This window comes from Aedes albopictus, chromosome 3 (genome assembly GCF_035046485.1).
Source record: "Aedes albopictus strain Foshan chromosome 3, AalbF5, whole genome shotgun sequence".
Classification (NCBI taxonomy): domain Eukaryota; kingdom Metazoa; phylum Arthropoda; class Insecta; order Diptera; family Culicidae; genus Aedes; species Aedes albopictus.
Window position 1 is genome coordinate 83110828 of NC_085138.1, and position 22019 is coordinate 83132846.

Here is a 22019-nt window from a genome sequence, read left to right on the forward strand (position 1 = left end):
TTTTCCCAAACATTTCCGCAAAAATGCTTTCAGCGATTCCTCCAAAAATTTCCCTAGGATTTTTATTTAAAAATATTCTCAGGAATTCCCCCACGAATTCTTTCAGAAATTTCCTCAAGAATTTCTGCAGGAACTTTCCAGGAGATCATCTACAAATTTTATCTGCGATTCCTTCATATGTCCCTCTAGGAATTTCTTCAGGAATTTCTTCATAATTTTACACAGGGGTTCTTTTTTGTAATTTTTAATTTTATTAAAAACGATAACGATTCTATAAAAAATTACCTCAGTAGTTCCGTTAGGGCATTACTCAGGAATTCCTAATTAATTTCCCCAGAAATTCCTTCGACAATTCCCCAGAGAATCCTCCGGGAATTTCAATAAGATTTCCATCAGAACACCGGAGCAAAAAAAACGAGGTAATTCCTTTTGAAATTTCCTCAGGAATTCCTTCACAGATGTCCAAAAAAAATTCTTTCAAAAATTTTACCATGAATTTCACCAGCAATTTTCGCAGAAATTGCTCTAGGATTTTCTCGAAGAACTCTTCCAGAAATTCCCCAAGAAATTATTTCTGGAATTTCCTGAGGAATTATTCCAATAAATTGCCCAGGAATCTTTGAAGAAATTCCTTGAGGAATCCCAGGATGAATCCATGGAGGTATTCCTGGAGGAATCCCTGGAGAAATCCCTGTAAGAAATTCTGGAGGAATTTTTGGAGGAATCCCTGGAGAAATTCCTGGAGGAATTCCAAGGAATCTTTGGATGAATTCCTAGAAGAATCCTTGGAGACATTCCTGGAGCTGGAGGAATTCCTCTAGGAATCCATGGGAAATTCCTGGAGAAATCCCTGGAGATATTTCTGAAGGAATCTTTGAAGAAATTCCTGGAGGAATCCCAGGATGAATCCCTTGAGGTATTCCTGGAGGAATCCCTGGAGGACTCCCTGGAGAAATCGCTGGAGGTATTTTTGGATGAATATTTTAAGAAATTCCTGGAGGAATCCCAGGCTGAATTCCTGGAGGTGTTTCTGGAGGAATCCTTGGAGGACTTCCTGGAGAATTTTCTAGAGAAATCCCTGGAAGTATTTTTGGAGGAATCTTTGAAGAAATTCCTGGAGAAATCCCAGGATGAATCACTGGAGGTATTCTGGAGGAATCCCTGAAGGAATCCCTGGAGGAATTTCTGGAGAAATTTGTGGAGGTATTCCTGAAGGAATTTCTGAAGAAAACCCTGGAGGTATTTTTGAAGAAATTCCTGGAGAAGTCCCAGGATAAATCCCTGGAGGTATCCCTGAAGGAATCCCTGAAGGAATTCCTGGAGAAATCCCTGGAGGTATTTTTGGAGGAATCTTTGAAGAAATTTCTGGGGCAATTTCCGGGGCGATTCGTGGAGGAATTTCCGGAAGAATTTACGGAGGAATTCCTGGAAGAATTTCCTGAGAAATTCCTAGAGAAATTTCAAAACAATTCCTAGAGGAATTCCCGGAGAAATTTCTAGAGGAATTTCCGGAGGAATTCCTGGAGGAATTCCTGGAGAAATCCCTGGAGGTATTTTTGGAGGAATCTTTGAAGAAATTTCTGGGGCAATTTCCGGGGCGATTCGTGGAGGAATTTCCGGAAGAATTTACGGAGGAATTCCTGGAAGAATTTCCTGAGAAATTCCTAGAGAAATTTCAAAACAATTCCTAGAGGAATTCCCGGAGGAATTTCTAGAGGAATTTCCGGAGGAATTCCTGGAGGAATTCCTGGAGGAATTTCCGGAGGAATTCCTGGAGGAATTCCTGCAGGAATTTCCAGAGGAATTTCCGGAGGAATTCCTGGAGGAATTTCCGTAGGAATTCCTGGAGGAATTTCCGGCGGAATTCCTGGAGGAAATCCTGGAGGAATTCCTGGAGGAAATCCTGGAGGAAATCCTGGAGGAATTCCTGGAGGAATTCCTGGAAGAATTTCCGGAGGAATTTCCGGAGGAATTCCTGGAGGAATTTCCGGAGGAATTCCTGGAGGAATTTCCGGAGGAATTTCCGGAGGAATTCCTGGAGGAATTTTCGGAGGAATTTCCGGAGGAATTCCTGGAGGAATTTCCGGAGGAATACCTGGAGGAATTTCCGGAGGAATACCTGGAGGAATTTCCGGAGGAATACCTGGAGGAATTTCCGCAGGAATTCCTGGAGGAATTTCCGCAGGAATTCCTGGAGGAATTTCCGCAGGAATTCCTGGAGGAATTTCCGCAGGAATTCCTGGAAGAATTTCCGCAGGAATACCTGGAGGAATTTCCGGAGGAATTCCTGGAGGAATTTCCGGAGGTATTCCTGGAGGAATTTCCGGAGGTATTCCTGGAGGAATTTCCGGAGGAATTGCTGGAGGAATTTCCGGAGGAATTCCTGGAGGAATTTCCGGAGGACTTCCTGGATGAATTTCAGGAGGACTTCCTAAAGGAATTTCCGGGGTAATTTGTGGAGAAATTTTCGGAGGAATTCCCAGAGATCTTTCCGGAAGAATTCCTGGAGGAGTTTCCGGAGTAAGTCATGGAGGAATTTCTGGAGTAACTCCTGGAGAAATTTCTGGAGCAATTTCCGGGGGAATTTCGAGAGGAATCCAATAGGAAATCCAAAAAAAATCTTGCAGAATTGTCTTCGGAATTTCCTACGAGAATTCCAACGGCAATGCCTCCGGAAATTCTTTTGACAATTTCTCCAGAAATTCCTTCTGGAATTCTTCTCGAAATGTCTACTGAAATTCCTTCAGAAATTCCCTCTGGAATTCCTTCACATATCCCTACGGGAATCACACCGGAAATTCCACCACGAATTCCTGTGGTAGTTTCGCCGGAAATTCTTTAAAGAGTTTGTTTGGGGATTCCTACGTGAGTTTCTCCGGAAATTCCGCCGGGAATTCCTACAATAATGCCTCCGGGAACTTCTGCGTGAATTGCTACACGAATTTCTATGGAAATTCCTACTGGAATTCCTTCAGAGTCATGAAACTTTTCTTGCGAGAATCCCCGAGACTAGCACATAAAAGACCGAGAGAATCTTCTAAGAAATTTCTGCGAAGAAATCCCAACAGGCATCACTAATGCAACTCCCGAAGAAATTTGCGAAGGAATTTCAAAAAATCACCAAAATTTCGTGAAGTAGCACGGCGAAATAATCGGAGAAAGCCACGAGAGAATGCCTGGTTTCTCCGAGGGAATTACCGGAGGAATCCCCGAAAATATTCCTGCGGGAACACTCGCACATATTTCTGGAGACATCTCTGCAAAAAGACCTGAGGTAAATTTCCAGAAATCCTGGAGGCCTCTCCGAAAAAAAACTCCGAATCTTGGTTGAATTATTAGTAGAATTCTTAACATTTTCGACTCAAGACTGCCACTTCAATAAAACCTTTTGTGTTACGAGCAATTCTGTTATGGAATTACTTGTCAGCTTCCAGCAAATAAGTCACCGTCCTTCGAAAATATCGCTGCAGTAGGATGCCCGCTATTCACGGTGGGCACTGAGGATCAAGCAAATTTCTGCACAAGTTTTCCATCACATGATAGAAAATTTCGTAGCAGCGGCCGTTTTTATTTTCAAGCAGGTCTTCATGGCACTGCCAAAGGGAGCTGTCTTCCTGATGGTCTCATCCAGTTTGCAGGGGCGCGATGAAATTCTCCGGAAAACATGCTGCAGCTGGAGAAATTTCCACCTCGCTGCAGATTTCAGCTGCTTGTTGTTTTGTTTTGTTTATCTTTGACGTATCTTCATGTGATTCCAGTGGTGTGAGTATTGATTTTTCTCTGGCATGCACAGCACGCAGCCAGTTATTTTAAATCTGAGATATAAATCTAGTGCGCCGAAATCGGCGCACTAAAGTTAAATCTCAGATTAAAATCGAGGATAATACCGTTTGGTGCTTGAGAAAATCGAGGATAATACGTGATTGGCGTCTAGGACGCTGTGGAGCTTACCGCCATAAATGTCGTGTCAGAAGAAAACTTACCTTTCGCTGGGGTATCCGCCTCGTACTTCCATTTGCAGTGGTACTGTACGTCATCTGTGCTAGGCTATTCCTAATAGAAAAAAAAGTAAAGAAAACCGGCATTAGAACATGACAAAATAAATTGCATGAAAAATGATCCAATCGTAAATTGAACGAAAAATATCCAACTTGGGAAAATTAATGGAGCTTTCATTGATCCGTACGCTTGCCGGTGAGTTTATACCGCCATTGTTTGTTTCGCAAGTTGCAACAGTTTTCAGCTGTATCGAAGCTCAATTTCAATCACCACCATTTATCAACTTTGTTCTACTCCCCCAAATTGCCCCTACTGGAGAACAGAATTTATACAATTCTGCATTAGACCATGACGTTGAATGTACCACAACGCAAGTGCTATTGATAGTCGTCACACTCGGCGGATGGATTGTTACAGGAGATTTTTCAATCCGCAAATCAATTTCGTCCTTTCGTCAAAATTGCAAAAAACCCATTCTGTTCATTAATCTCGCTTACCGCAGCAATTCATAATTGAACGACAAACCGAACTCAGAACAAAAAAAAATCCATCAGCGACATGCCATTCATTCTGCGGCAAAAATAATGACTTTTACCTGAACGCAGGCGGAAAAAACACTCCCAGACAAAATTTTTCCTCCCCAAAGCATTGATTGATGATCGACGGTTTTTCCACCGACGCGACCGCCACGCCGTACGACACAAATTTATCGATGAACTTCCGAGGTCTCGTTTGTCATCCTGGTTCAATCATTTGCGTCCCGCTCGGGAAAGCGCGGACCGAAACGGGAAAACTGGCAGGTAAAGGATCAAGTTTTTCCTGTAATTATGCAACGCTAACGGGTGTAACGAACATGGTTTGCGCCGGATAAAGTAATGAAATTTTCCTCTTTATCGTTTTGTCTTGGGGTTTCGAGGTATAGGAAGGGAAGGCGAAAGGATACACTACTGCACTGAAGAAAACGTTAACTTTTCCAATTAATCTCCATCGTTGTGCTCCATAATTGGTAAAGTGGGAAAGGGGTAACGGTAGGATGGTGTTGGGGTATGCTGATGCTGACCGACAACAACAGACTACAGAGGATAATGAAGTGAACTCATCGGAAGCTATTGTGATGGAAAGTTTGTATAAGAATAATCAAGTGTAGCGCACATAGTAGTTGCAACTCAATAATCGACAAACATACCCAGCCAACCAACTTCCATATGAAAATAAATGAAATATTTTAAACAAGAAGTTACCATGGGGTGCCCCAATTTCGTGTGGGTTCAACTTTCACTAATTGTTGAATTGCCTAAATTTCACCTTGGGTATTATAGCTAAAGTAAAATTTGGACAATTGCACAATTAGATCTGATAAGGACTTCTAAATGTTATCAGTTAGCGAAATTTGATAATTTACGACATTAGGGCACCCCAAGAGGGTATTTATTAGAGTGGGTCAACGTTGTATGGGAAAATTCAGATTTGATCATATAATCGTGGAACAAAGTCCTTTCGATGCCTATTATGGTCCACAACAGCTGTGTAAAATTTGGGCGCGTTTGGTTGCATCCCCGCATTCCGCATTGCATTTGAAATTTGTATGGAGTTTTATATAGAAAAACATGCTTTTTAGCATTTTTCTCCTGAGAGGTTCAACTTTGTTTTGAACTATGTAATCAACGATGTTAAAGTATAGCCAAGGGGATGCTGATAAACTTTGCCAAAAAGAGTAAGGTGCTAGAGTGACTCTAAAAAAAGTTATTAATATTCAAAGTTGGATACCTCAGCGCAACTGCTGAAAATCATTTTTTCTGCCAACACTGCTGTTCCTTCAAAGGATCAATTCATCCTTGATTTATATTCTGACATTTCATGGAACAACCACCCCAATCTTCATCAACAAACACCAATCAAGCTAGTGGTTTTCATCCTATGTTTCCCTTTTTTACAAATTAAAACGTTTTTTTATCATTTTGGGCCGTCTGGTGCTTTTGGAGAATGGTTCCAAAAGTATTTTAGAGGAGTATCGGTGCATCCATCTTTCTGCGACTGGTTACACCCTCGAAAATAAACAATATCAGCATATGTGGACTTCGGAACGCACCTTCGATTAGCAAGTTATGATCCTTGAATTCATCACGGTTTCAGCGGTCGACTAATCATTTTCTGGATAACGGGATCAGTGAACCCCCCACACAAAACCTGCTAATAACTTCGTTTTTAGTCAAACGACCGATCATAGTCTATAGATCATCTATAGCTATAGCTCCTCATATCAAAGGATGATTGCGTGAGTTCTTCGAACAAAAACCAACTAAACGACACTTTGGTTAATACCAAGCGGATACGGCATCGGTTATCGGTTTGAATTAAAGATTGTTACATAGTTTGTTCAACTTACTAACATTTTATTCATTACTTCTTGACACTAACAATCAATGAAGGATAGTTATCCAATTATGTGTCAATTTTGAGAATTGAAGTAGAACTAGATCTCCCTAATCATCGCGGTTGGATGTAAACCTTTTCCACCGGTCGTTTGAGCTCCCCTGTTGCTGTCCGCAGAGTAACTACACCATCTGCTCCAGGGTGGGTTAGCTTGATTGGGGCTTGTTCCGATTATCGGCTCAGATACTCCTGTCTCCAACATTTTCAATTTTTCGGACCTTCCGTTGGACTAATGTTAACTGGGTGAGGTGGTTGATAGGAGTTGTGGTGACGTCCGGCGATGCTTGTAGTGACCCTGACACTAAAAATGTGCAGGGGTGAGGGGTAAGAGATCGTCAAGATTCTCTGAGAAGCTGGTGATTGGTCTGAAGTTTAAACATTCCCAAATTTGGACCAACAGTGTAGTCATTGACACGGGATTATCTCCTTGGAGGTTGGAATTACTCGTATTTCAGTGTGGGACTGCGATGATGAACTGATCGGTGCACCATCACGCAGAAAAGTGCAGGCTAACCAAAGGCATGTCTAGATGAACCGTTTTGTCGACAATTCAAACCTATCTCGATATGGATCGCTAGATAAAGTTCTCAGGTTCCGCAGAGTGACCAGTTAGCCACCGAGCCGCAACAATCCCCCAGACGATATGTAGTGCTGGAACCAATGTAACAGAGATTTCCCGTATACTGGTTTCCTTTCCAACAGGTTATTCCATTCATCGGTCTGTTCTACAATTTGAATTTTTCAAACGATTGTCTGCTTCGCTTCCTTATGCGGATTATTTCGAAAATTTTGTGTAGACAAAAGTATACGAAGAGGGTGAGGGGAGGGGCTTTGAGGTGGCCAAAATAAAGTCTACATAGTTTACGGCTAGGGTCTTTACGGATAGCACTTGTGAGATTGAGGATTATAGCCAATAGAAGGTGCGTTCCGAAGTCCACATATGCTGATTACTTTCGAGGGTGTTTTTGGTCACAGAAAAATGGTTATACCGGTATCAGAAGGCCGGCTCCAGAGGCACGTTATCCTCCATTTGGGACATTTGTGCCATCGCCAAAATAACAGCCTATTTCATCATCTACCTGAGGGAAAAGGAAGGAAAAAGGATTTGGATGGGGATAGGGACAGGTAGGGAAATAGGAAAAATACCCTGGAAGAGGGTACTAACGCACAAGCGTACCACAATGGGTTCAAACAGCGCCCTGAAAAGGGCACTGTAATAACGCATAAAGCGAAAGAGAGCCTATAGCTCTTTACCACAGCGGGTTAAGAACAACAGAATATCCTGAAGATTCAGGTTTCTGAAGTCAGTTTCACTTAATAAGTGTTTACCGAATACTCGGAAACGCAGTTGCGCGAAAACTGGACAGTTACATATCAAATGATACGAAGTTCCATAATCGGATTCACAGCTATCACAGGCAAATGAATCAGCTTGCTGAATATTCGCCATGTGATAGCTGAGTCGGCAGTGGCCAGTCAATGCTTTGACCAGCATGCTGCAATTCTGCTTAGACAGATTAGTTAGATACTTCGCCACCCGTAGAGATGGCTCAGCACTATACAATTTGGTTTGACGACATGACTCCAAACTATTCCAATATTGTCTGTGTTGAGTGACAGCCCAGGTGTGAATCTGAAGCTTAATCCAACACTTCGATATCGGAATAGCTGGCTCAGGGCCAATGAAGTCATGTGATGCTCCAGAGCGAGCTAACTCATCAGCCAATTCATTTCCAGCGATGGAAGAATGGCCAGGTACCCATACAAGGTGAACAGCGTTTGCTGAATTCAGATCCTCGATTTGAGTTCGACAAGCGATAACTATCTTCGACCTGGAGTTGGCCGAAGCAAGTGCTTTAATAGCAGCCTGGCTATCTGAACAGAAGTATATTACTTTGCCCATTACGTGCTGCTGAAGTGCTGATTGCACTCCGCACATAAGAGCAAAGATTTCGGCCTGAAAAACGGTACAGTGTCTACCAAGTGAATAAGACTGATACAGCCTTAGCTCACGAGAATAAACACCAGCACCTGCTCGACCTTCGAGAAGGGAGCCATCAGTGTAACATACGATGCCGTCTGAAATACTTCTTTCCAGATAACCAGATGTCCACTCTTCCCGGGAAGGGAATTTCGTGGAAAATGTCCTATATGGAAAATTACAAGCAATTGTAAGATCACTTGGAGCAAGGACAATTTTGTCCCAATTCACCAAAAGTGGAAACAACGAGGTGTGTGTTGAACTGCGGTTCACAGGAGTTTCCTCTAGTAGACCGAGTACCCGTAACCGGTAAGTGCAAGAAAGGGCTTCTTGTTTGAGATGAATGTGTAGTGGGGCAACGTCAAAGAGAACTTCTAGCGCTGCCGTAGGAGTTGAAGAGAACGCTCCAGACATCGCCATTAAGCACATCCTTTGGAGATGGCCTAATTTTGATTGGACCGTTCTCACTTCACCCTTTTGCCACCACACAAGACATCCATAAGCCAATATTGGCCGAACCACAGTTGTGTAAATCCATTTGATATACTTGGGTTTTAGACCCCAAGTTGTACCAAAAGTACGCCGGCATTGCCCGAAGGCCATACAAGCTTTCTTGATTCTGAACTCAATGTGAGGTGTCCAGGAAAGCTTGGAATCAAGAATGACTCCAACGTACTTTACCTGTTCAGTCACATCGATTTCAGAATCAAAGAGACGCAAAGGTCGAACGCCATTACGGTTTCGCCTTTCCGTGAAAAGAACAATAGATGTTTTACTCGGATTAACCGAAAGGCCATATTGGCGACACCAACCCTCAACTACCTGAAGGGCGTTTTGCATCAGGTCGAAAAGGGTGCTGATGCACATACCAACTAACAATGTTAGGTAGTCGTCGGCAAAACCATAAGTAGGAAAACCGCTATTATTGAGTTGCCTCAATAGCGTATCTGCTACGAGATTCCACAAAAGCGGTGATAAGACTCCCCCTTGGGGGCATCCACAAACACTCAATTTCCTAATCCCTGCTAGACGCAATGTCGAGAAGAGATATCGGTTTTTGAGCATTTGGTGAATCCAATTGGAAATCATTGGAGATATACCATGACTCCGTGCGGCTTCCAATATGGCATCGAAAGGCACGTTGTCAAAGGCACCCTCGATATCTAAGAAAACACCCAAACAAGATTGCTTTTGAGCGAATGCTTTCTCGATATCGTAAACAACCTTGTGTAAAAGAGTCACTGTGGACTTACCAGATTGGTAGGCATGTTGGTTCACATGAAGAGGCACGTTGGCCAGATGAACATCACGGATATGATGATCCACAATGCGTTCTAAGCATTTCAGAAGAAAAGAGGTCAAACTGATAGGTCTGAAACTCTTTGCTTCTTCATACGACGCACGACCCACTTTCGGAATAAACTTTACAGTAATATCCCTCCAGGATTTGGGAATATACCCTGTAGCAAAACTGCAAACAAGTAGTTTTTTCAAAACATGTTTGAAATAATCAAATCCCTTCTGAAGCAAAATAGGATAAATCCCATCTGCCCCAGGAGATTTGAAAGGAGCAAAGCTATTAAGAGCCCACTCAATCGATTCAATAGTTACAATACTCCGAGCCGAAGCTAAAGAATCATAACTACAAGAAAAGACATCAGGATCATCCGAAGATGTAATATCCACACATCCAGGGAAGTGTGTGCTGAATAAGCATTCCAGAACTTCCTCATCAGAGGAAGTCAGATCGCCATTTGGCAAACGAAGTTCGTTCACCCGGAAATCCTTAGATTTCGCAAGGATTTTGTTTAACCGACTGACTTCACTCAAGCTGGAAACATTTGTACAAAGGTTTTTCCAGCCGGATCGTTCAGCAGACCGGAGAGCTTTCCTGTAGGCCTTGCGAGCCGACCTGAAAGCCTCCGAACCAGCCGAACGTCGTCTGTTCCAACTCTTTCTACATTGTTTCCTGAGTTTCGCCAGATCAGAGTTCCACCAAGGGGTTCCTCTTGTGATCTTCACAGACCGTAGAGGGCATGCTTCTTCAAAAGCTTCCATGATGAAGGTCGTTGTAGTATCAACGGCATCATCTAAATCACTTGGAGTGTCAATGGATGGTGAATATCCATGAAATTTGGCTGCAACCAAATCAGTATAAAGATCCCAGTTTGTTGACCGAGGATTCCTGAAACGCAATGTTTGCGAAGTAACATTTAAATGTTCAAAAAAGATATAGCGATGGTCAGATAAAGATTCTTCATCTGACACATGCCAATTGGTCAGCTCGTGACTAATTCTGCTAGAGCAAAGCGTTATATCTAACACTTCCTCTCTAGCAGATACCATGAAGGTTGGGCGGTTGCCTATGTTAAGTAATGCAAGATCTGTACTACTTAAGTACTCCATCAAACTGGAGCCTCTCAAGTTAATGTCTGAGCTGCCCCAGATGATATGGTGAGCATTAGCATCACTGCCAACAATTAGCGAAAGGCCTTTTGAAGTGCAGTATGCGATGACTTGTTTGAAAGCATCCGTAGGGGATGGTTCATCATGTGGTAAATACACAGAACAATAGACGTATTTCCTGTTGAGGTTTCCAACAGATACTTCAATTGTGATAGCACATACATCTCTGGTGGTTAGTTCAGAGATGAGTGTAGCAACTATTGCGTTGTTGACAAGCACACAGGCTCGAGGCATGACACGCGAGTTTGCCATTTCATGTTTACTGAAAGTGGCAAACACCGGGTTCACAAGGTTTCCTAGATAGAAATTTCCCTTACGAAAGTAAGGTTCTTGTACCAAGGCCACTTGGGCTGTACCATTTTGCATAAGTCTGCAAAGATTGATCGTTGCTGTTCTTTTATGCTGAAGATTGATCTGAGCTATCCTAACCGTAGCCACTACCCAAACTAGGTAAGATTAAACTCTTCGCAACAGCAGCACAACAAAGAACAGCAACAATAAAACCAAATCGGTATCGATTGGAAAACGCCAAAGGCGAGGATACACAGAATACACTGTGTAAATCGCATAATGCGAAACCATATAGATGAAAATTTAAACTAATTAACAACATCTTCATAATCCCGCCCTTATTTAGCCTCAAGTGAGACTAAAGAAGGGCAGCTGATTGTCTCGGAGAAACACAAGGTCCACTGCACCATTGCTCCGGTTAGCGCAGTAAGGGCTACATACTGTGGAGGGCGCCCTGGTACTCCACAGGCCCCGTTAGCGGTTAGGTTTTTATTAGACCCCCCTAGCCATTCATTCCTAGGCACGGTAAGCATAAAGCCGCATCACACCATGAATTAGGGGTCACCTGTTGGTGGATTCTTACCACCGGAACAGGCGGTCCGTAGTGTTATTCTTAGCCAATTGAGACAATCGCTACCGACACTACACAGCTATCTAGGCTGATCGAGAAAAGAAGTTAATATTGATGATCAACTTCATACGGACTCGAACAGCCGAAGCACCGGTACCGGTACTCCTCTAGAATATGTCCGGAACCATTCTCCAAGAGCAAAGCGGACCTAAAATGATACGAATTTTGTTTGGAATTGAAAAATTATTGGAAAATCGACCGCAAACCACTAGCTTGATTGATATTTTTGTTGATAAAATTGGGGGTTGTTGTTCTATGAAATGTCAGAATATAAATCAAGGATGAATTGATCCTTTGAAGCACCAGCAGTGTTGGCAGAAAAAATGATTTTCATCAGTTGCACTGAGGTATCCAACTTTGAACATTAATAACTTTTTTCAAAGCCACTCTGGCACCTTACTCTTTTTGGCAAAGTTCATCAGCATCCCCTTGACTATACTTTAACATCGTTGGTTATATAGTTCACGACAAATCTGAACCTCTCAGGAGACAAATGCTAAAAAGTATGTTTTCCTATATAAAACTCCATACAAATTGCAAATGCAATGCGTAATGCGGGGACGCAACCAATCGCGCCCAAATTTTGCACAGTTGTTTGGGACCATACTAGGCATCGAAAAACCTTTGTTCCGAAAAAATGACTATGTTGACCCGGTCTAATCCCCATAGATTTCTTTAAAATTTTCTCCAGTGAATCCTACAAATAATCATTCAGGAATTCCCACAGTAATTTTTCATGGCACTTCTTCAGGAGTTTCACGAAAAATTTCTTAAAATATTAATTTTGAAACTGTTCTTTGTGTTTCTTGTGCAATTTTTCGTGGAATTTCTTAAAGGATTCTATAGGAATTTTATTCAACGATTGCTACATATTTTTATATTCTTTCATGTATTCCTTCAAACATTTCTGAAGGAATTCCTCTAAAAAAATCCTGGACTTTTTCTTTGGGATTTGTCCGAAAATTCTCAAGAAATTCTTCAAGTAATTTCTCTAGAAATTCCTTTAGGGGCTTCCTTTAGAAACTCAGATTTTTTCATAAACTTTTGAAGAAACTGTTTTTTGAATTTCTCCAGAGGTTCCTCCAGGCACCCATAATAAATTCAAGGAATTTCGTGGGCAAATATTTGGAAGTTCCTTTAGAAAAAATATTAAGAGATTTTTCTGGAAGCTCCTCCAAAGGTTTCTTCAAAAGTTCCGCCAAGCATTGCTTTCAATTATTCAGATCTCCACAATTTGTTTTCCAAAGATTCTCAACACAATTCCTGCACAAATTACTCCTCAATCTATTCCTGAGCAATTTCCATTAAATTTCCCCAGAAATGATTCTTTGAATAATTTCAGAGGGTTCTTTAGTTCTTCCAGATATTGGTTCAGAGATTCCTTAAAAAAATAATTTTTCAATGTTTTCAGTGGTTCTCTGAATAATTCCTTCAGGTACTACAGAGTTTAAAAGTTTTTGTGAACAAATCTCTTCGGAAATTGAATAAGACATTCCTTCAGCGGTATCCTCAGCAGTTCTTCCAAGGATTGCTCCAAAAAATCCTCCAGTGTTCCCTCAGAAATTTATTGATGAATATCTCATATAACTACTCCAGTACCTATGTCTGCAATATCTGTAGACATTTTTTTTCGAAGTTCCTTCAAAACTTTCTTTAAAGATTTTTCCACGAATCCTTCCAGTGGTTTTGATTTCATTTATTTCATTTCATTTATTTCATTTCTATACTTGTAGAGTAAGGCTCAATCCTTATTAAATTCTACAATCGGTTTTTCATTGTTCGGACCACTTCCACAAAAAAAATATCATTATAACTCTATCAAAACAAAGGAAAAAAAAATATCTGTTTGCTCATTCCATTCACTTATCTTTCTCCATTAAACCAGTTCAAGCATTGACGATGGAATCTTGAGTATGAATCAATAGATTGGATGTCTGTTGGAAGCTGATTCCATATATTTATTGCACGAACAAAAAAAGAATCACCGTAGTGTGAAGAAAAATGCTGAGGAATTACATAGTGTCGTACACGATTGCTCCTGAAAGGTTGTATCTTGTCAGCCAAGTATCGAGGTCCATGGTGAACAATTTTGAATAGAAGAAGACAACATCGCAATTTAAAGTAATTTTGATAAGAGCATCCTAAAAGTCGTCGTTGTAGATGTGTTACATGAGAATATCTTGGCAAACTGAATACCCATCGTATACAACTATTAAGAGCAACACGTAATCGCTCACATGATGCTGCAGAAGCATTTAAGGTTACTTCCAAGCCATAAGATAAATGAGGCAACAATAAAGATTTAAATAGGTTAATTTTCGTCACTACTGGCAATGCTCCAGCTGTGATTTTAAGATGACGCAGTGCTGCATAGATCTTACCACATTTTGAATTGAGTTGGTAATCCCACTCTAGGTTATTCTGGAATGTAACTCCTAAGTTACTGGCTTTATCGACGTATTCAATTCGTTCATTATTAATCATTAGTTCGGGTAAAACTGGACTCGTCTGACGCCTCGAAAAGAAAATTGCTTTTGTTTTTGAGGGATTGATTGGCAGTAGATTTGTCAGAGACCACCGCGCCACATTTCTTAGGTCAGCATTTATTAGCCTGGCCATCTCATTGACACCAATGTCAGTTGAACAAAAATACAGCTGTACATCATCGGCAAACATGTGGATCATACAAATTTTTAAAACAGAGGGCAGATCGTTTATAAAGAGCGAGAATAGTAGAGGCCCAAGAACCGACCCCTGCGGTACCCCCGATAAGATATTAATTGGTGTTGAATGATTACCGTCAATATCAACGACTTGAGAGCGAGAACTTAAATACGATTTGACTAAATAGACGGCATTGCGACTGAAATTGAACTGGTGCGAAAGTTTATGAAGCAACTTGACATGGGACACCCTGTCGAAAGCTTTCGAAAAATCAATAAGAAGCAAGAAGGCCACGCCCTTCTTATCTACAATCTGACTTATATCATCATGTACTTTTAGCAAGGCTGTGGTAGTACTGTGTCCAGATCTGAATCCAGATTGCTGTGGGCTAAGAAGTCTGAATCGTTGAATAAACTTTTGAATTTGATTTTTCAAAATCCTCTCAAACGCTTTTGAGAGCGCGCAGAGAATACTTATTGGCCGGAGGTTATCCAAAGCAACTCGCGAAGACTTTTTTGGTATTGGAATTATTCTTGCAGCTTTCCATGTTTGTGGATATTTTGAGGTGGATGTGAATAAGTTGAACAAATACGTTATAGGAGTGATTACATATGGTACAATCAGTTTAATAAATTTCATGGGTATACCATCCAATCCAACAGCATTTGAAGAGATAGAAAATATGGCTGATGCAACTTCTAGTTCATCGCAAGGCTCAAAGGAAAAACCTTCTGGATTGACTGGCGGAATTGTGGGATAAAAAGCGTCTCTAGTGAAACTTTTAGCGAAGTGAGCATTGATTTCATCACTGGTGTGTGTAAACTTAGAGTTGTTATTTGAACTAGATTTGACGTTCAGATGTTTAAGCTTCTTCCACAAATCTTTGCTTGAATTCGTTGTACCAATACTTGTTGACAAATAATCAGATTTGGCCTTATTTATCATGTCAGTTACTTTATTCCGAAGCCGTCGGAACTGGGCATGATCAGAATCATTTCTAGTAGCTATCCATTGTCTATATGCGATATCTCTGATAACCATGCTGTTGAAAATACTGTCATTGAACCATGGGGCATTTTTCTTTACCCGAGGAAAACACAGTGGAACGAAATTTTCGAATAATTCAATTATGTGCTGATTAAAATAATCAAGCGCAAGATCAGAATCCGTTATGCTGTATAGCGAAGTCCAGTCCAAATCATTCAAGGCGTTTTGCAGCAGTTGGGTATTGATTCTGTTGTAGTCTCTAAAGGGCTTTTCGATATTTTCTGTTGTGCGCAAAATGTTAAGAGATGAGAATATGATATCATGTTGTGAAAACCCAGGGGCAGATACTTGATTAAAATTAAGTATGAAATTCGAATCATTGGTCACCAGCAGGTCAATCAAGGAACTTCCACTCGGGAAGAAGTGTGTCGGTTCATTATTAACGCATAGAAGATCAAACCTGTTCAGAACATCGCAAAGCCGATTGGTCCTGCTACAAGACTTTTTCATATCTGTGTTGAAGTCACCTATAACAACTAAATTAGAATAGTTTAATGATAATTCAGACAATTTCTGCTCCAATACATCTGAGCAATCAATACTCGGGGGGCAATAGATCACACCAAGTAGGAATTTTTGACTGTTAACGCGAACCTCAGCAAACACAAATTCGGTGCAATTCTGTCCACACTGTCCAGATAATTCGGAAGCTTCAATTATTTTACAATCAAGATCAGTCCTATAATAGATGCAGATGCCTCCTCCTCGACTATACTTGCGATCATTTCGAACCATTTTATATCCATCCACTGTTATTATGCCATCAAGAATTCCATCATGTAACCATGTTTCCGTGACACAAATCAAATCTAATTTACTTTTCGTAAAACAACTTTTGAACTCATCGAATTTAGTTGATTGACGAGCACACAAACTTTGGGCATTCATGTGACACAAGTTAATGCAATCATTACGAAGAGCAACATTCATAACTGCTCGGGGTATATCGGCAAAGCTTCTTCTTGATCGTGCAATATTAGCTCCTTGATCAACCGACGTCATTATCGTACGCGATCGTCAGGCAAAACAACTTAAACTGGCATGGTTGAAAGATGGTGAATGGATACAGCAAACAGATAATAAATTGAGGAACATACATATCAATATAACTAAACAAATATTTAACTAACACTAACTTAGAAGTGGTCATTTTTCGCAAATTCGACGGATTGCAAGCAGCTACGGGTCGACGATGAACTCGCCTCAACACAACAACAGCAGCAGCAAAATAGGATCCGTCAAGAGCAGCAACAACAACAACAGCAGCGTAGAAGTGGGGCGCACCGTCGGGTCTTCAATCCATCGGTTTTGACTTTTAGGAGGGATGGAGACATGGAAAACTGTTGGAACGGAATCATGGAAAATGTTTGGCAGGATAAAATGAATATGTATAGGAAGGGTTTTATAACAGTGAAAAACTTCTAGGAGGGGAATACTCAAAGGAAACTAAGGAAGGAAGCATGGAAAAGTTTGGAAGGAAATCGATAAATCTCAGAGGAAAGGTTTTTAAGTGTTGAACTCCACGTCCTTCAGTTGATCTACGTGAAATATCGGTTGAACTGGAGCGTTTCCGTCATTTAGCTTCACGAAAATGGTCCCGTCATTGGAGAAAACGTTCCTTATTTTACCGGTTCTTTTGAGCTTCAGAGCAACACCCTTGATGTTCCGAGCCGAATCGGTTAGGTTCTCGTTCAAGTAGACGCGTCTGTCAACATCGAAACCCAGTTGGTTCAGATTCAAGCCCTTCTTCAAGAAATAACGATGGAAGAAGTCGTCTCTGGCCGCCTTGAACGCAAATTGCAACAGAATTGGTGAAGTTGCGCCTTCAGCGATAGGAAAACGAGCCAATCGCTTCGTGTATACTAACGGACCATCCGCATCGTGATACTCAAGAACAGAAGATACTTTTCGTAGTAGAGCACTGGTATTCTCCGTTTTGTAGAATGGAACACCGGTGAGAATCAGTTCACTCGATCTTGGCAGCCTGCTGATGGAGTCCTTGTTCTTTTGTACATCTATCTCCGTTTTAGCGTGACGTTCACTAAGCTGATCGAAATCCTGTGCGTAGTCGGCCTTCAGCTGATGTACTTCCTTGCGTAGGGTGGAAATTTCGTTGAAGAGAGCATTACTGCTGGATTCGATACGCTCTTCTAGCTTTGCATTTCCATCATCAATTAACTGCTTCAGACGGAACAACAGCTCATCGAAGTTTTCTACATGGTCATCGGTTCTATCCAAATGTTCCCTCGATCTCTTTTTGTTGCCATTATCACCGCTCGATCCCAACGGCAAAGCAACTGTCGGTTTGTCTTTTCCCATTGTAGTAGCTCGGGTAGCTCTGTTGGTGTGCATCATGCGAGTGATATGAGATACTGTTTGTTTGGCAGAATATGACGCACCAAGCACGGTAGTGGAATAGACGATACTCAGCACTTTAGTAGCACGAAAACAAACTATAATTCTCGTTCAATGGTAACAGCTCCCGAGAAACTTCCGTTGTTAATTGATGTTAAACTAGTTCGGAGTTCACAATATCGTTAAAAATCGTAGCATATTTCTGAATTACAGATCGAAATCATCCGTCGAATTGCGATGACGAACAACTCACTTGCTACCGTCTGCCATGACACTCCACTTCTTTCCTCCAATGTTCAGAAAATAGAGGTGTTTTTCCAGGTGCTCTCCTAGTCATCTAGGAATTGCTCATAAGATAATTTTGAAATTTGATTCAGGATTTGTTGTCCTTCAGTTCAACCAGAATTTTTCTACATTTTTTTCTGAGAGTATCCAAAAATATCTCCAGGAGTTTTAACGGGTTTCTTGAGATAATCCTACAGGGATTTTTTATGAAATCCCCTTAAGAATTCTTTAAATAACTCATCAGAATGTTATGTGCAATTTATAGAAGGACTTCTGTAAATCCCTGGAGAATAATCTAAAAAAAATATGTTAGACATCCCAGAAATTATTTCTAATCAAACCGCAATTCAAGAGCAATTAAAAAATATCTTGTTGAAATTTTACAGAAATTATTGAAGAAATTTCTGTAAAAAAAATACACAGAGAAGAATTTCCGACGCAATACCTACAAGATCAGTGAAGAGAATTGTCAGACAAAAGAGGCACAAAACAAGCAACAAAGAAGGCGCAGCGATTACTCTTTATCCCAACCGGTAACAGATAATGACATGATCCCGAAAATTTTTGTTGCAGACAAAACGGAAGCTGAATTTGTTGCGTATTTTTCAACTCGTGAATTATCAATTATTACCAACCCAAAATCGAAACTTGTTTATGATACATCTTCAGCAGGGTTGCAATGTTTACCGACTCGAAGTTACCGCTCGAAAATCACAATGCAAGGCATAAAAATCTCTAAACTCATGCTGCGTGATCTTTATCCCATTTTTTCCAAGTTGGGACAAACCTATGTCGCATTGGGTGGATTGTCGCAACAAATACTGGTTGCGACATTGTCATTATTGTTGCGCGATGGTTGAATTTTGAAAAAAATCTGAGGAGTTCCATAATCCTATGGCCTGAAGCTTGAACCTCTAATTCTATGAACGTATGGGTACACTTCAGCAAAACTCCACATTTGGTTGCAAGGATTTTTGGTAGTGAAGAAAGCTTCAGAAAAATTTATTAAGAACTTTCTAGAGCAACTTCTCGGTTAATATTTGGTGGAATTCATAGAAAAATATTGGAGAATTTATAGAAAAAAATCCTGGAGAAATCTTTTAATGAAATTCTTGAAGGATTTTTCTGAAGGCTTCATGGAAAAATCTGTGGATAAATTTTTGAAAAAAAAACCAGAATATCTCGAAAAATGCATCTTTGGCTTTTTGCACCCTAGAAAAAACTCTAGCGATATTTTATAAGAATTTCCGTAGAAATTCCTATGACCTATTTTTGAACTTTTTTTTTTAAGAATCCGTGGAGAAATTATTAGAGTTATGGAATGCTGGAAAAAAATCTGGTTTAATACATCGAGAAATATCTGGAAGAAATCCTGAAGGAATTTCTGTGTAAACTCCTGCAGGAATCTCTGGAGGTATTTGCCCGAATCACTGAAAGTAATAATGCAAGAGACTCTTGAGGAATAACTGCAGGATTTTTTGGATCAACACCTGAAAAAATGTCTGGCTGCATTCATGTGGGAATTTTCAATAGAATCCCTAAAACAATTCCTGTACAAATCTCTTTAGAACTTGCTGAAGAAATATCTGATGAAATTCTTGAAGGAATATCTGAAAACTACGAAAAGAGTAATAAGAGAATTTTTGAAAGAATTTTCAAAGAAATTCCTGTATGTAATTCTAAAGGAATCCCTGAAGAAATTTCCGGCGAATTTTTAAAACGAGCCCCAATAATTTCTTTAGTTTTTCCTGTTGAAGTTTCTGAAGGAACCCATAGAAAGAAAAAAAAACAAAACGAATATCAGAAGGAAATCCTGGATAAATTTCAGAAAGAATTCCAGTGAGAACAACAGAAAAAATAACTGGAGGAGTTTCTGCAAGGGTACGTTCATAAGCCATGTAGACTATACTTACAAAAAAAATGGATATTTGCATGGAGCGTAGGCTTTGATCAGAGAAACACAAACCTCTCCCTCGCTCTAAAAAGTCCACGTGGTTTATTAACAGGCCCTAAGAAATCTTGGTAGATTTTAGAATCGAAATCATGGAGTAATTTCTGAAGGAATCCATGGATTTTGGAAGAAATCCTTCACGCAGAAAAATAATTAACATAATTAAATTCTAGTTCAAATCATCCGATTTTTTAGTTTACTATAGCGACAAACTGATTTCTAGTTTAAACTGAACTGTTGTATTGTTTAATAATACAAATATTTTCATTTGTCGAAATTTTTGACAGTTTGTTAAAACAAACAGAGATATGGTTTTTTCAACATGAAATAATGGATTGATTCAAACGACAGCACTTTTGCCACAAACAAACCCGGAATGTGATTGTGTAGGTGACGGCAGCAACTGCGGCAGCTCGGAAATCTATTTTTAGACCGTCGGTAAGCGGATGGGGAGGAGAACGACTAAAAAAAGACAAAAAAAAGCGAAACCGATCAACTTTTTGTGGATGCTGTCGTGAGTACCTGCGCGTTATCCATCATGGCCAAAACTGCACTTGGAAGTTGTCATGATGGATTTGCTGCACCTTCTTTGTTGTGGCGATGTTGGGGTAAGCATTTTATAGATGTGTGAGTGCTTTCGGACCATGTTTATGGTTTTTAGTTTGTTGAAAGAAATGAAATTTTTGACATTATATGAAATGATGGTAACCGGTTGTTTTCATTGATAAACTCTAAATGAAAACAATTAAATATAACTTTGAAATAAGTAAATTCTCAATATGAAAATCAACCATTATTTTATTGTTTTAAACAAGCGCCATTTTCTAGGTGTTGGGCATGAAATTCTTGGACAAATTTTTAATTTATGGAGGAATCTCTTAAATTTCTTGAAGAATGCCTGAAAGAATTTCTGTACTAATCTTTGTTATAACTTCCGAAGAAGTTTGTGAAACATTTCCTAAAAAATCCTTCTGGAGGAACCTTTGCATCCGTAGATTATATTTTTTGAAATTTTTTGATTTTTGAAAAAATCTTTGGAAGATTTTCAAGGAAATCCACGAATGCTTTTTAAGCAGAATTCTTGAAAAAACTCCTGGAATATGCTCTAACGAAAACTCCAATGGACAATCAAGAGAAAATTCTTGGGCGATGCATGGAAAATATTCTACATAACTTTCAACATAAATACGTGGAAATCTTTCCAAAAAGAATTCTTGAGGAGTTTAGAAAAAACATCTAAAAATCCATGGAGCAATTTCAAAAACAATTCAGAGAAGGTTTTATAAAAGAAATCAAATTGACTCTCTAGAAATCTTTGGAGAAAATTCTGAAAGAATCTAATAATTATCTTAAGGAAAGCCTGAAGGATTACTCAGAAAAATCCCACAAGGCTTTCGTGGTAGATTTTTTTTTAATTCCCTGGAAGATTTTCTGAAGAAATAAGAAACTATAGAAACTCCTGCAGAAAATTGACGAAATGACGAAATTTTGAAAAAATCTCCATTTTTTTATATGAAGAGATTTCTGAAGGAATATCTGGACGAAGTCCCAATATCAGAGAATGTTTATTGCATAAGTGAGGGCATAAACAAAGTGGAAAACTCTCTAAGTTTACTTACTTTTTCTACTTAAATGAGGCCACAAAAACGAGAAATTTCCGTTGCGTTAAGAGTTACACAAACTGTAATGTTCACATGAATTATTACTCTATGTGTGCAAGAGCGCAGAAAGATAAGGAAAATGATAGAGATTATTGTATATTTCGGAGGGCGGAATAAAAATTCCCTAGTAAAGGTAATAATTCTTCAAATTGAGAATGCACAGCGTTTTCAAAAGTGGCACAGGTAAGTTTCCTTATACGTTGGGGACCTGATTTTGTCAGCCAATTTTGAACAAGAAAAATAAAAGAATCAAAA

At 39.9% G+C, this 22019-nt stretch overlaps 1 protein-coding gene across 1 annotated transcript in view; it reads right to left on the reverse strand.

Moving 5' to 3' along the window:
• The window catches only part of LOC134292243 (relaxin receptor 2-like), a 166462-nt gene that overhangs the window by 13168 nt on the left and 131275 nt on the right, over positions 1-22019 (reverse strand). Inside the window, exon 15 of the mRNA XM_062861234.1 lies at positions 3984-4053. Within this exon, the coding sequence (XP_062717218.1) occupies positions 3984-4053 (70 nt within the window). The remainder of the gene's footprint in view (positions 1-3983; positions 4054-22019) is intronic.